Here is a 16,734-nt window from a genome sequence, read left to right on the forward strand (position 1 = left end):
ATCCATCTTTTTGTGGACCATGGGACGTCTGGCTGTAAAAGGAGCAAAGTCTCTTCCAGGAATGTCTGTGAACATGCACTCTGTTGTCAACACAGAAGTGATATTGGTATTATTTGCAGCCTGGGTTCCTTAACAGAGGCTACAGAAGACTATTTAATGCAGCAGCACATGTAATCAGAGAAACAGGAAACCCCCCAGCTTCACACAGAGCAGTCATGAACTTCCATGTGGCACCATATTTAGCCTGCTCTGTCCCTTCATGGATCTATAGGACATGATCACACCTTTTGGAGGGTCCAAGTGTTTTACTTCCCAAATGCAGTCTTCATCTTTTTGCTCCTCCACTCTGAGTGCACTTAATCTGAACAGCATTGAAAGCTGTAGCAAAGAGAGGATAGCACATGTTGGTGAGGCAGGATGTGGGAATAGAGCAAGGAAAGGAGGAAAGGGAAAGATGCCTCATAAGCATCCAAGGCACATGAAGGAGGAGACAGCAGAGAAAAAATCTCACATTGAGTGAGGATTAATGCCAAGAGCCATCAGTACTTGTCCTTGCAGACAGCTGCTACAGCTGAGGCACACAGCCCTCAAGGGTGGGATAAAGCCTCCCCCAAAAGAGAGGAGAGCTTTGCTATTCCTCAGGGGTGAAACAGCTAAACAATTCTGGCACCTCAATAAACTGTTCACCCTTCCTGTGAGGTACCAACAGTCTGATACCTACAACTCTGTGTACTCAGCCTGAACTACTGAGAACTATATGGCAAACCAGCATGTGCTTCCATTTTAGAAGTGTTGCCCTGAAAAGAAGCAGTACCAAGCAGCTGGCAACAAAACAGGGAAGAGATTGCAGTTCAGGTAGATGTGGTTTGCTGCTGTCTACTCAACTGATGATGCTTGCAGACTGCTGACCACTTCTTGTCATGAAGAAAGCAAAGCACACATGTAATAGAGAGATCCTCATCCACTCACCCCGTACAGTTGACAGAAGGATTTAATCTTGCAGAATTTGTTACTTAATTTAAGCAAAACAGTGAGATAAGAATCTTTTAGACAGGAAAGGAATTTTGATGGTAGGTTAGGTTACAATTCTAGTCAAAAGAAAAAAATCAGCAGAAAGACTAATAATTTTTTCCTACAATAATTAACCTTAGCCATTGCTCATGAAAAAAGCCATCTTACTTTGACTTTTTATTTTTTAAACACCTGCCATAGTACTAACTGCCCTCAGCCATTTTTGAACCCACTATGATTAGGTAAGGAGAGAATGCTGACATTCTCAAATAGAACAGGAAGGTCCTAGTGACCCCCAGGATCAAGGAAAGGCAGCCCAAACTCACCCTAATACCAGGGCATTCAGATTTGGCACTATGTACCAGAATCTGGGGTTACATGTAGTATTTTTGGAGTTTTGGATAAGATGTCCCATTCCAGAAGCTTGAGGTAAATGTAGCTTTGGTTCCAATTCAAAATAGCTTCCTAAGTTACTGGATGCTTTAAATATAGCATGAGAGTTCCACAGAGGCTTCTCAAGAGTGTGCACGGCACCCCAACCAGGTATAGTAAGTACTACAATGCATTGCAAATATTTTTATTCATGCCAAAAAGACTAATTGTCACTAATGCTGGCTTCAAACTGAGAAGCCATAAATTGCTTAAAGTAAGCATGTGCCCTTAAGCCTGCTACTTTTAATAAGAATAAGGGTTTATGTCTGTATTAGGTATGGCTAAGCAAGAGAGGCATGGAGCCAAAATAGCCCAGAAGCTGGAATTTGGACTCTGAGTAAGGGAAAGGTGGGAATAGGGTGAGACCATGTGAAAGGCTGTGTTCCTCCTAATCCTCAGCTGCCATTGCTACAAATCAAGTGTATTTGGAAGGATTTTGGAGAAAGGTTAAAACCTATTTATGCACTATGTCCAGGCACTGAACACCTGTGGCATGGATGATCACAACACCAGCTACGCACGTGGGAAGTGCAGAAAGTAACTCTACCCTTGTCAGGGGATTTGCATGCCTTTAAGACATTTGGCCCATTTCATCTTCCAAAAAGAAGAGCAAGATCTCATTGACGTTTTAGAAAATGGCTGCTAACCACCACTACCAAAGAGTCACCTTGTAGGAAGCCCATTCAAGATATTATCTAGAGCCATGTGTAAGCTGAAAATGAATTTTTGACGGTACCTGATTACAGGTACCTTCTTCCCTCTACTTATTGTGTGCTTTTTCTCCTGTAAATTTCTAAGAAGAACACAAACAGCTTTACATTTAGGGAAATATAGTATTCATGGATCTGAAAACCAGAAGATTTTAGAACTGTCCCCAAAGGATACCCAACAGTAAAGCTGACCTAAGCTTCAGGGTCAGCTTTTTGTGACCAAGCTTTTATTTCTTTTATGACCTGAGTTTTATGATAGTAGATAAATAAAATATTTTAAAAAAATCACAATCTATGCAACACATTTTGACAGGTGATAACTGTTAGCTTTTAAATACATAACGTGACTTATGGGTCAACACAATGTGCCTTAACAGCACATTTATTGCAATCCTTGTCCTTACTCTGTACCAGCAAAAATGAAATTCTTTATTAATTAATGTATGTCATTTAAGTATCATAGCATACTTCTACCAAATTAGTATTTAGGAATTCAGACAACTGTAACAGAAAGCCTATTTGGATATTTTGTTCTCAGGTAACCTTTTTATTAAGGCTTTAATTACACTAGTACAGAATAAATAGCCCTTTAACATGCTGTGCATAGAAACCATTCTTTTCCAATTAGCATTATTCATTTCTACCAGCACAGTATTGCTGACATAGCCAGACAAGGCTTTAAATTCATTTATATCCTCAAAACTTGCAGCTGCAATTGTCAACAGAAATTTCCCTCTTTCCTCGGCCCTTCTCATGATCTTTTAACAGAGACTAATAATTTACCTGGCTAATCTTGCAACAAACTCAGTGGAAAAGAAGAGCATTATCTCATGTTACACTGGACACTATTTAATGCTATGTTATGCATTAAAATGGTGGCACCTCAGGCACCCACATGCAGACACTTCTAGTTACACACAACTGGCTACATGAGATTGTCTTCTCAGCTAGCTGCAGCCCACCATGAAAGCTAAAATATAGTGAAGACTATTCCATTTTGTACACCATTTTCATACTTCCACATTGCTGCTCAAGGTTGGCGTTATTTTGTATTTAAATACCCACACTTTTGATAGTTATAGTATAACATACCCTTTATGCTACTAATTAGACAACCAGATGGGAACTGCTGTTGCTAGTACAGAAAGTTAATGATAACGTATTTGCAGAACTAATTTCTCTTTGTGTTCCGGTGACTGGAGAATATTTTGCAATAATGTATTCAGAATGGAGATAATGACAGAGTTATCTGCAGTGTTATTAAGACAGTCATTTACAGAGTTCAGACATCAGACACTAATAAAAAGTTCCATCTGAAAAAAAGCTTATTGTGCATTTTAATTATAAAGCACTAACAGTTCAGCAGCTTTAAATTCATAATTTAATGGCTACCTCCTGATGTTTACTCATTCTAAAGGATCTGCAAAATTATTAACTTCAATAATAATTATGTACATCTGAGGACTTCCTGAAACATTACATCAACTATATTCTCATACAAGTAAACTCTAGGTCAAAGACTGAACAATGTGTCAGACCACATTATCCAGTTGCCAGGGCACACTGTCAGATCTTAAAACAAATGAAAAAGGAGCATAACCAATTTGAGTTGTGGATCTGTTTCCTCATGTAAAGAAAACCCTTTCCTCCCTCCTCCATAAAACCACAAGACCTGCTGTTACCCCAGTTGTGAACTCAGTTTTTCACCAGTCTTGAGCCCATGTTTCCCACAGCTAACACTATATGCCTCCTGTTCAAGGGAAGAGCTGCATTTCTCTTTCTTTTGCAGGAAAGAAAGCTGCAAAGTTACTTTATTAACTGAGCTAGAAATTGCACAGATGTTATTCAGCCCAGTTATTTCAAAAAATGAGCTCTTTTCACAGATAATCCCTCACAAGTATTGATGATTCAGCTACTCCAAATTAAAAAGCATTTAGGAGGTGAAATGAAGAAAGGGTTTCAAACCCATGGAATATGTATCTTGTATCTGAACAGTCAGAACACCAGGTTTAATGATCTAGCACCATTTAAACCAGAACCTCAGCTATTACAGGCCATTACTCACATTTATCTGGCCTATATTCTACCAGGGTGTTATGTTTCTCCTGAAATTCAAAACAGATAGAACTGAAGAACACAGCCTTAAATAGATGATTCCTGCACAGCATCTGTGCAGAGCACATAATACTCCTTATATATCCCTGACCTTCAGCAGTGGACTTAGTCTTTAGTGATTACTTTAATCACACAAACAGATAAGAGGGGCTGCCTTGTGCTCTGAGTATCTACTTGATTTAAAGGAGAAATCATTTGACCAAGAGCTGCAGCTGGCTACATGCTGTTCCTGAAAGTTATTTTGTCAAGTACCATACGTGCATTCAAATCCCATTGTGTTACCATGCTACAGTTTAAATAAAATTGTAATAAAAGCACTCTTCAACAAATAAATCTGAGTTTAAAGTTACAACAACAAACTTCATGGATTTTTCAGAATATTTTCTGCAAGGAAAGAAAACAAAAGTTTCTTACTTCTAGCATGACTGTTTATCCAGAAGGGAAAAATAACCCATCTTGTGCTGGAACTGCTTTGGATACAAAATTGGGTATTTGCTGAAATCAAACCTTCTCTTAAGTGTTAGTGGCTCTGGTGAAACATCCATTGGGATTACTTCTCAGACCTGACACAGTATTTTTGATCAAGACAGAAAATGTTGTCCACCTCAGAATAATTAACACCTTACCTCTAAGAGCACCTGCACAGCCATGTTTAAACCTCTGTTTTACTTAGAGCAGAGACCTGAACTGCCTCCCTGATAAACTGGGATTTTTTGATCTCCAGGTGCCAGGACCGATTTCTCTGGTCCAACAAGTATTATGTAAATAGAAAGCAAATATAGAATTTGCTCCCTCTTTCCTTGTCTGAACAGACATGACACTTGTGTTTGATGAGACATGCAACCTTATCATACAAATGCCCTGTCCACTGAACTGCCATTTATAGTACAGGTGCTGTCTACTGGAACATCTCAAATAAACAATACCAAATCAGGAGGCTGAGGAGTTACTTGTAGGGCTCAGGCTCACAGAAATACAATCATTTCTGACGTAGCTGTAAACATACCAGAGCTGGCTTGCAAATTAGTTTGAGAGCAAACATACCACATCAGATAACTGGCACTCTCCTAGGATACTGACATTGTTTGTACATATAACAAATAATTGCAGGTAATAAAATTCACAATGCTATAACTTCAGATGAGGTGACTCTTACCCAAGAAGTAATCAACCAATTAAACAGATTATCATAAAGAAATGCTGATGCCCACAGAATAGTTGTTCTATCAAAAAAATAAATAGTAAAGTTTCAGAGTGTCCTGAAAATCTAGCCTGGAAGTATTTAACCTTCCACTGACAAGGAACTGTTTTGAGTTAAACTGTAAGAAGGTTGGAAGAATGTGAAACTGCTAAGGCATAAGAAATTACTACAGTTTGTCTAGGCATAATACAGTCATATTAAATGGCTCACTTTCTTCTCAGAAGTTGACTCAGTCATTTGAACTTAAAAGGAAAAAGGAAACATCTCTACTGAGTAATGGTTTAAAAGGAAGAGTCCTAGACTTCTGGAAGACATCAGACTTATCTGTTAGTTTTGTAGAATATCAACTATTGTAAATACTAATCTATAGCTTTTGGTATAGTGAAGGACTTATTTGGAGATTAAGAAAAACCCTCTCAAAGCTGCAGTTGCAGCTTTAGGACAGCTACTCAGCAGTCTGATTCACCAAAGGTGGATGCTTAACAGGTGAGGTGGTACCAGCACTTCAAGAGAACTTGCTGAATTGTTTCAGTTCACTCAATACAGACAAACTGCATTTTTGTGATTGCAGTTTATGTACAGCACCACATGGCCATTCAAAGGACAGCTGCAGAATGCACAGAGCCTGACCCAGATCATCTGAGGCTTCCCCTCATTCAAGAATAGAAGAAAAAAAGTGAAGAGGGACTGCCTCCTCAGCTGCCTGTTGTAAGGCACTGATAGGCAACAGCCCACAGGAAATGAATACTCTCACACAGCTCCTCTAAAGCAAAGGCAGTGGCAGCCAGAGGTTGGCATATGTATGCTAGGGAGGGGAGGAGGGACAGGAAGCAATCAGCAAGAGATGCTGATAAAAGGAAAGAGCCTAACAACTGAGAAAAAAACCTTCCTGCTCCTGCAGAGACTGACTGCAAAATGCTAGACCAGGGTTTTCCCCCAGACTCAAAAAGCTGTTTCAGGTTGCTTGTAGCAGTGTCAGTATACAGATCAGCTAATTTAATTCTTTTTGTAGCAGTGTTTACTATTTTCCCTCCCTGGACTTACAGATTTCAACCGTTTCATCACTTAATCATTCAAAGAAAAGTATTTATTCAACGTTTTTGTTTTGTTTAAACACGATCTCCTGTTTCAGGCTCTGGCTTTTGATTTGGAACCCAAGTAGCTAAAAAACCTCTCTATTAGGAAATACAAAACTGTATCGATTACCACAGTGATTTAGATAATATTTCCACTACCTCAGATAACAGCTGCTCCTTCACACCTTTCAGCTCATTGCATCACCTGCAAGCCAGCCTGTCTCACTAGAAAAGTTTACTGTTCAGAAATAAAGACTCAGAACTATATGAAGACGTTCTGTTATTGCAAACAACCATGTACAATCGTACCATCTTAGGTAACATGGCAACCAAGCACTTAGATAATTAACTATGTCCAAAAGCCTTCTTACAGAGGATTAGGTCTACAAAATTAATGAATTCTGGTTGCTTCCAGACAGTTCAAGCAGTAGGAGAAAATAAACAGCTTTGCTGCCCACATCAATTTGGAAAGACCAGATTTATGTATATGATCATCCCACTGGTGACAGTGCTTAGCACTGCCAACAACCTGCAAGTCTCATTCATTTCAGCAGGGCTGACAGATGCTTAGCTTTATTAAGTCTGCCAATACTGTTTTCCTATGTCTGCTACCTGCTCATGACAACTCATGACAGAATTTGACATCTCATAACAGAATTTGACATCTCATATTTTTCTAGTGGGTAGGATGGTCTGCAGGGTGGGGACTGGAAAAATAGTTTACAGATGATTTCCCAATGCTATTGTTAAAGGAGTGTGAAAGCTGCAGAGCTTCACGCTCGTCCCTATTTGTTTTTGTCTGCTGTTTTCTTGTTCCCATCCCCTATGTTAGTCAGGCACTTATTTTTAGATAAAGAACAGATAAGCAGAACAATCCATTTCAGGGGAACACATCTTCACCCGTCATCCAGCTGACTGACTGTGACTCCTGTGCATTATGCTGTTGACTATTCGGCAATGAGCTTATCACCTGGGCCTACCTGAATGGAAGAAAATACAGTGTCTGAGACACCATTTTAAAGATTTCTTTAGAAGTGAACTGTTATGCCAAACAGCTCTGTGTAATTCCCTTCCTCACTCATCCACTGTGTTAAGAACATTTTTCCTGAACAGAAGCATTAGCAATCCCACATTTCTGTACTGTGCTTTTCTCAGCAGGTTTCAAAGACCTTCAGGATTTCTCCCCTGCTCTCCAGGTAAAGTGTGAGGTGGGTGGGAATTGTATAGGGCTGGCTGACAGAGTGCAGGTCAACAGGTACCCACCTTGTGTCTATGCATGGGCTAGCTTCATAACAGCACAATTCTGGTGTCCTCGTCTGGGAGGGTGCTTGGAAACAACCTGGTGTAATACTATAGACAGGATGAACAACCCTGCTGTGTTAGACTCTTTCCATCGTTTTTCTCAGGAGCTTAGAGGCAGTGCTCTTGCAGCATGACAGTAGAGTGCAGAGCCTTCATGAAAAAGCAGGAATTCTTCTGTTCTCTGTGGCCCACCCACAGACAATCTAATTAATTGGGGGCACTCAGAGCACAGTGAACATGTCTGCATGCAAACCCAGTCTGCAGGCTTAGAGGGACACTGTGCACATGTAGCCAAAAGGACCATGGCACATCTGCCATGGCACATTAAAAGCAATTATAATACTCTTTAAATTGAAGTATTTGGAGTTTAGGACTCATCTTGCACACAGAAGGCCTAATCTCAGGGCAACTGTGGATCAAAACCAGTCCATAAATAGGTGTACAGCATTCACTAGCAACATTTAGAGCTGTGTGCCCTTTCCAAGAAGGAGATTTTCCTCACAGTTATCTTCTCTCCTCTCCTCCCCACCAGAAATATCTTAAAATGTAAGTACAGCTTCCCTCTTCCCACCTCAATAAGACTGCAATTATGGCTGAGTTCATAAGTCAACTCACTTGTGACTGAAATTTCTGATCTGTTTAGAGATATATTTATGCGATAGATGACAAAGAAAAAAAATAGATTATCATCAAAAGTCATGTATTACACTGTGTTTCAATCAAAAACAACACAAACAGCAGGCATAACTATCCCAGCTTCCCCGGAAAGAGGCTATTTTAATTTCTGTATGTCTGCTTCTGCCCTCATAAGGCAGGCTCTAAAATCCAATCCCATCCCAAAGCTGTAGTCCCAGCTAAAAACAAGGCCTCACTGGGAAGAGTTTAAAAACACTTAGCAGTGTTTTCTGACACTGCTACAGCTGAAAATGCAGTCAGCTCAGTGAAGAGCTAATTCCTCCACACCTCTGGGAATTCAGCTGTTGCAGTTTCACTTCTGCTCCTCCTATGCTCTCAAAAGCCTCATGAGAATCATACAGCCTTTGGGCATAGTGTTTACACTTCCACAGATTACAATCTGAGACAATGAGCTCTTTGGGAAACAATTGGCTTTTCATTACTGATTGTGTCACATACTCTGCAAGTGCTACAGCCCTGGCCCATGGCTGACAGACTCTAGAGATGACTGACTTATAAGCAAATAATCAACACCATACAGTGTTGCAAAGTGTCATGAAAACACCTAAAAAATATGATGACACCTCTTGTACTTAGCTTGGGTGGGATGAGAAAAGAAATACCAACACTATTTGCAGGAGCAAAATTATTCTGAGTTTATGAAGGGAGCTTATTTTTGTGGATGGGGGATATTTTAGGTTGTCTTTTGCTTGTTTGCTTTTGATAAAACTGCCAGAGCAGCCTTCTTTGCAATTACTATGCTGCAAAAGGAGTTATGAAAAGTACGTCTCATCACCATAGTATTAGGGTAAACATGGCTCTGTCTTTCAAGAAAGAGATAATGTGCATAAGAACAAGAGAGATCAGATGATACAGTTTCACAGCATAAATATGAAACAGCATAGCTAAGATTTCAGAAATTCACCAACTGACTTTGAATCACATTTGTTGCAGAGACATATATTTTGTGCCCACAACTTAACACACTGTATTTTTTCATTATAGAAAAAACAACATAGTTTTAAAAGCAGTGTAGGTGGCTTTTTTTATTATTATTTTTGAGTGGAGCAGACCTTTTATTTGCATTCTGCTTGTTTGTCTGATTAAATCATTCTGGTATTTCTCTTACTGTTATGTAAGTAACCTCTCTTGTCACTGTACTGCAAAATAAGCCTTGTGCAGGTGATTTGTGGAGGAGCCAAGACCTCTCTAGAAAGATCTGAACATTCTGGAGCACATTTGAGACTGTCAGAAACAAGAAAGAAGAAGGGAGCTACCAGAAATCACACAGAACTGTCTTACAAGAGAAAAGTAGGTAAGGGAAACACAAATTTCCTGAAAACCATTCAATGTTAAAAATATTTAAGAACCAGAGCTAATTCAGGTAATAGGAGTACTGAACTGCAACACCATAAAATAATGCTTCAAGGGGAAGAGAAAAGAAAAAGGCAGCTAGAAGATACATGGCTGTAATTGACAGATACACCAAGTAATTAATTATTAAATTCATGCTGTTTGTCAGCTGCAAATGGAAGGCTTCTGCATAATTTAAGACAGTACTTTAAGTACTACTGAGCCTTCTGCTTGACATGTCTAATTTTTATCCAGCTATTGCACCCCATCACAAGAGGGGACACCTCCCTGTCTTTGTTCAGTTTTAACACCTGAATTCACACACTTACAAGCAGTTACATGTTTATTTTCTAGAAATATAATTCTATATTCCCATTCAGAGTTGTTCTATTCCCTTCCCCCCAGATTGCACCCATGAGGCCCCTACCAGCAGAAAAAGAGACAACACTGTACAGAATAGAACTGGAAGCTTACTTAAAAGGGACAGTATCGCCATCCATACAAATATACCAACCAGAACTGTCTTCCTGAGGCATTATCAATGCCAGGTTGTACTTCAAACTGGCACATTTCTAGTTCACATTATATTGTCTTTATTCACACCTAGGTGCAAAGATCTTCAGTTCTGCTAGGCCAGGTCAAAGTGTACATATGACTGCTATTTTCCAACCCAAACCAGCTCAACAAGGTTTTTTTGCACACTTACTCTGGAGATGGTCAAGGGCATGTTGAAGTCCTTGCCTCCTTGCAGTCGGAAGCCCCAGGGTCCAGGTCCATTCAGAGTCACACTGTAAGCCATGTTGTACCACTTTCACAGGCAGCAACAGGGCACTGCAGGACAGAAGGATGGGCAGACAGAAAGACGTGTGAAAAAACAGACTGAGAACAGGGAAGGGTTTTACATAAACGAAAGCAATTCTCTCTCTGCCTTGCCTGCTCAGTTGTGCTCTGATACCACCTAAGAATAGATGGGAGCTATAATGCAGATGCTGATATCCCAGCTGAGGAGGGCCCATAAAAGGTTTGTAACCAGACACCTACTATGCAAAGACTTCATGACTCAGAGGTCTAATATAGTCCCCACGGAAGGGGACAGATCTTTCTAGGCTCCTCAAGCCCCTCATGCTGCTCAGTCACTTTATGGACAAAACACATGTTTTAATAAAACAAGCAAACAAAGTCCCATTCTAAAATCCCAAACACCCAAGTCTCTTCACTAACCTGTTAACAACTACAAAGCCATTTTTAAGTTCTGCTTCAGCACACAGGTATCTTGCACTGTGACATATAATACAAGTTCTTTCTATATAAATCTTTCCACATGTAGCAGAAAAGGCACCAAGAAAATGTCAACCTTTTTTTGCAATGCTTTGTTAAACTGAAAAAAGTACATACTACATGTATTTAGCATCACTGAAAAAAAAAATCCCACAACTTCATGTTTGGCTCTTGGTTCCACAGCCCCTGCTTTCCCTAGGAAAAATTAACATTTATTTTTTCTGAATACAGAAAGATCATGGGATACTTCTAATCAGCATATAATTTCTGTGATAAAAGCACAGTTTCATTACATACCTGTTCCATCATTTCAATACAAGTCTTCTAAAGGTGTGACACTTGAATTAAAGGCTAAGAATACAAATAGTTAGCTAATTGCTGCCTTAATTAATTCCTTGATTTTTTCATAGTTTACATTCCAGTTCTTAGGAGTTCCATAAAACTATAACCCTTGTTCAGTAATGCTGGATAGCAGTTCTGCCCTAGATTGGGAATTGCTAAAATACAGAGGGCACGAGGGTAGAGAAGAAGCTGTCGGCAGAACTACGATATAAACAAAAAGTTTCTGCTCTCGGGGTAAAGCTACAAACATTAACTAACACTCACCCCTTTCAAGTCATTAATTTGTGCAGGACCTCCAGAACCCCTCTTCTGTATCTTTGCAGCATTTATCCTCCTCTATCCTTTGGTTAGAAAGAAGTTTTCAGTATAATTAAAAAGGGGGGGGGGGGAAGTCCCTAAAACATGGGTTCTACTTTGATAATAAAAAAGACAAGCAAGCCCACACAATGCACTAGAGTGAGGCAGCTCATCTTGAACATTGATCACCCTGCCAATACACCTACCCTAAAACATGGCAAATATCTGATTACAAAACAGCAGAGAGCAAACACTACCAGGAACTCAGTCTTTGTCTAAAGAGATGTCAATAATTTTTCAAAACCATGAAGCAATAAAAGTTTCTGTCTAGCATTCACAGTGCCAGAAAAGCCATTTGTACAAGCAAATAACTAATCTCTGTATAGTCACTAGACTAAACCATATGACCCTCTGTTTTAGCCAGAGGTCCACATTAAACCGCAGCAATTCACACAGATTTAAATAAAAGTTGCACTAAGCCAGTGGAACTGGCCCCAACCAAAATGAAAGCAAATAGCAAGACACAGCTTGACAATAAAGCAGGGTTTTGATGTCTCACAAATACCTCCAAGGTACATTTACATTAAGAGTATTTATAACCTGTGCTCTGTGAGTCCAGAACCACTGATGTTTGGAAAATTACTTTGAGGAGACGCAAAACGGACTTGTTGGACTTAAAATGGCAGTTTCCTAGCCTGCCAGTTTATCTAGTACTGATTTTTTTTTTTTTGAAAGCCACATGCACACACAGAAGTTTGAAGGCATATTCTCATTGTACTTTTACTTTTCCTAGGAATTCATTGCTTGTTTTAGTGCCCTTTCTTGGCTCCATTTCAAGAGTTCAGGAGAACAGAATAAAAGCAGGAGTAAGATAAACTTAAGTCATTGCTTCACTACTAAAGACAGTATCACATAAATAAGTATTAGAAGAAAGCCCACAGTTTTACAGACTTAAAATTCTGTGCATGTTACCTTCCCATACCTAAATCTTCAGTTATTATTCAGTAAATAACAGAAAAGGGGGGAAGCAAAACTCAGAACAGAATAAAACCACACAACAAACTGAAGAGAGCTAAGCACTGAGAAACAGAGATGTTGTCGAATCAAACACTGTGTGCTTCTGTCCTACTTGCACATCTCTAACATGCTATTTTCTTATCAGGACACCTGAAAGGATCTGAGAGATCCTTCAGGCTGAGTGGCGAGCTAAGAAACGAGAGCAGGCATCACATTCAGGTCTCTGTCATTTGAATGAAATGTTAAACTGAGGTCACTTGTTCCTACTCCTTTGGTTTCTGTCCATGTCTGCACAAATGTTCAGCATAGCTTGGCATTTTTAAAAGGAAAGTGGAGAGGATATGCCAGCATCCTGGCCAACATTCCCCTTCAACACACCAGGACCACAGCTCTTTCATGTATCTGCACTATCCTTATCAGGTGTGATTCAGAGAAAGAATATTCCAGAATTTTTTCACTCTAAACCTATCTAGTGTCTGTATCCCCTCTGCCTGCCTGAAGTCCTCTGCTCCTAATAATGAAGTTAAAATGCTACAGAAGTTCATGCTGCAGTTACAGGTCCATTTGTTAGGGACACCCTTAGCACAGCTCTCACCTTCTACAGACTTTCAGTACAATCAGCCTCTAAATAACAGAGCTGGTGATCCACCCAGATGGCTGTTTCAGCCCTGCCCTGTTTTCCAAGGTGAGACATCAGTGTAGCAGGTACAGTGTTGCCACAGCTACCAGCATAAACCTCGGCAAAACCTTCTGGGAAACCAGAGGCTGAAATAAACTGTGTGTACAGAACTGTCAATTTCCTTCTTTTTCAGAGGCTTCTGATGTTTAGATTAGGTTTTAAGTTGCTTTACATAATTGCCTGCTAGTCTGTTTCAAAAATAATTTTTGTTTGCTCAGATTTTGTTTCTCGTGGTGTGCCTTCTTCCCTACATTCTCTGGCTACGTCAAAATCCATGACTTGTTTAAAGCTCCCTCCCTTCAGAGAGAAGCTATGCTGAGTGCTGAGTCAGATGAGGTCACTGATGTAAGGGGTGACATTTAAACAAAAAGCATATTCCAGGTGCAGGGTGACATTTTCTCTACACATATCAAATCAGAGGATTTTCCAGAGCTCCCCAGGCAGCCCCCCTCCTGCCCCAAGCTATTCCCAGCTGACTGATGGGAACAGTTGTGAGGAAGCTGGATGGGTACCAGGCACAGGAGAGTGCCACCACCTCCAGCAAATGCCTCTGAGCCCGAGCAGAGCTGTCCTTCCCCAAGCCCAGCAGAGATGTTACACCAGGGAAACAATTCACACGTGCTAGGAGATCATGCTGTGCGTATTCCAGTGAGCTGACTTTGGGAGAGCCACAGCTGCGTGCTCGGGAGTGCACACACGTGAAGTGAATGAAATAAAAGCCACTAGGGGCAATGCTAAATTAAGGTGGAAGGAAACAAGTAATGGAAATTCCAATTGTTAAAGTTGCTACTACTTCACAAAGCTGGACACATTAGTCAGGGGTTATATTTTCGCTCCTGTGGCATAGGGGAGGGAGACTTGAATTACTGTTACTGCAGCAACAAGGCTGTACCATTTGGATCATCAAGGATTTCAGAAGTGGATTGCTTGAGAGCTTGACTTCTGAGCTGCAACAGACTCAATTTCTGGCAAATAAAAAGATGCATACAAGGTCATGGTTTCAATGTTTTATGTTTAGACAGGTGTAAGATTCGTGCCATGCATGAATAAACTATCACCTTCTCTTTAATAGAAAGATGTTCAGCAAGTGGGATAGACTTTCCCTTAGGGAAAAAAAACCCAAAAAACAAACAAACCCAAACAAAAACCAACTGACAAAAAACAAACAAACAAAAAAACAACTGAAAGAAAACCAGGCTAAAAGATGGTCTTTCTTTCAGTCTTCCTCACCTGAGGGAGTGGCAGTACAAGAAGGCAGCATTCAGCTTTATGACAAACACACCCTTTTTGTCCCATGGATTCCTGCACTGTCCCCAGGACAATCATCTACAATCCTTCAGATGAGTGGGAAAGTGAGGTAAATGAGGAGCCTTTGAAGAAACTACTCACTAAACACATCCATGAAGGAAACCCAAGCTTTGAAATGGTTGTTCAATAGATGTAATTCTAGAGTTTTCCAAAGTTTTGAATCAACCCAATGCTAAGTACATTTCACATGAAATCAACAGCTGTACCTGGGGACTGATCTTCATCGTCATCCACAGGAGGAAATAGCACACGCTTAGTATATATTAGCTAAGCAATGCTAAGGAATTTGAAACTGACACAGAGATGGAAAAAAAAATTAGCTCTGAATTCCTACCTTGCCAGTGGCAAACTGAATATAAAATTAGTTATCAAGAGCAAAGATATTTTTACCCACAAGTTCAATATTGCTTCCAAATTAAGACTATTCTGCAAAAGAGCTCATTGTGATCTCTTTCCCCTCACTGCTGAACTCTGAACTAACTTGAGCTAATCCTACTTGTACTTCATGCACAGCTTTGTTTCACCTATTGATTTAAAATGCTTCAATTCTCACAGACCTTAGGATTTCTGAGTTCATTTTAGCCCCTTTATCAAGTTGTCCTAAGTCTTGATCTTTCTCAAGCCCCTAAATTTTCTATCACACTTGGCTTCACCACATTCTGTTTTGTCAATGCCTTACTAAGACTGTGCTTTGTGGGTTCCAGAAAAAGCTGATAATGCTGGGGAGATACACTAGAGCAATATAATGATAAAATATTCTCTTCCTTCTCTACAATATAATAACTTCAGAAATGCAGCTCAAATGTTTCCTGTTTGGCTGTTTGCTGCTGCCAGTACCTCTTTACCAATTAACCAAATTTGCTATCTACCCCTCCGCTCTAGATCCTTCACCAGGACTATTTCCATCTTTACAAAAAATAAAACCACTTGTATATCTCACTTCTTTTCCTCTGGTGCACGGCCTTTTTCTCCCTACACCAACCTCCTTTCACTACCATAAAAGATTCGGTATACAGCACAGTTCAGTCAGAATTAAACCTTTAAAGATATGAAGACTTTTTGGTAACTATTAAACTGGAAACCTGTGGAGAGACAGATTCACCATGAAAGGGAAGATACCTCTCCAGACTGTGAAGACTTAGGTGTGCGTTAGTAAATTCTTATCTTACCAGCTTTTCAGTCATTGTTTTTAAAGACACTTACTATACCATGTAATACTTAGGACTTCTATGGTACTTACCTTCCCATGATAAGAAAATTTATTATTTTAAGGTAAAGAACACCTAAACATCCATTGTTTTAACCATATTCTGTTTATAAACAAAACCACAGCGCTTAGGTTACCCACTTTAGGTGAGAAAATGAGTTAACAGCAGCAAACTTGATTAAAACACAGGGCTCAGTTTCTAACACATGTACTTGAGGCAAAAAAAGAAGTCTGCAAAATGTGATGCTGTTCAGTTTTCATGGTTATTCTCCAACTCTGGGCTGAAACCAGGAAAGTTTACAGCAATCCTATGACTAGTGTAATCTGTGCCTTGATGGAGGGGAACCTAATTGACTATTTGGCCTCGGGAAAGAGAAAACAGCGAGGCTTCGCCTCCTGACGGCCCGAGGTGTGGCACAGCTGGGGGAGCGCACAACGAGCCTTACGAGAGGGGTCCAGTGCCGTCAGTGTAATTTGGCCATGGCAGATTCCCCAGGGATCACAACAGCACGCTGATGTAGCGGTGCGCCGATAACCACAAGGGCGCAAGATAACTAAGCAGCCGCCCAAAAGTTACATTTCAGCCTCGCCTACTCACTTCTGCCTTCCCAGTGAGGGCTCTGCGGGGTTTAATTTTCCACTACAGACACGCTGTAGTCGCGGCGCGACCCACCTTGCACCGCAGCGTCTTGCTCACCGGTACCTCCGGGCCGAGCGCCCGCCCCGCGCCA

General features: G+C 40.3%; 1 protein-coding gene across 4 annotated transcripts in view; it reads right to left on the minus strand.

Moving 5' to 3' along the window:
• Positions 1–10,748, minus strand: part of LDB3 (LIM domain binding 3) — a 107,452-nt gene extending 96,704 nt beyond the window's left edge. For 2 of the 4 annotated variants that reach the window (XM_031062528.1, XM_031062513.1), the window contains exon 1: positions 10,582–10,748. In XM_031062528.1, coding sequence (XP_030918388.1) covers positions 10,582–10,674 — 93 coding nt within the window. In that variant the 5' untranslated portion in view covers positions 10,675–10,748. The remainder of the gene's footprint in view (positions 1–10,581) is intronic. The other 2 variants (XM_031062517.1, XM_031062522.1) reach the window with 2 other exon arrangements.
• Between the last annotated feature and the right edge of the window lie 5,986 nt (positions 10,749–16,734).

Source organism: Geospiza fortis, unplaced genomic scaffold (genome assembly GCF_000277835.1).
Source record: "Geospiza fortis unplaced genomic scaffold, GeoFor_1.0 scaffold130, whole genome shotgun sequence".
NCBI lineage: Eukaryota > Metazoa > Chordata > Aves > Passeriformes > Thraupidae > Geospiza > Geospiza fortis.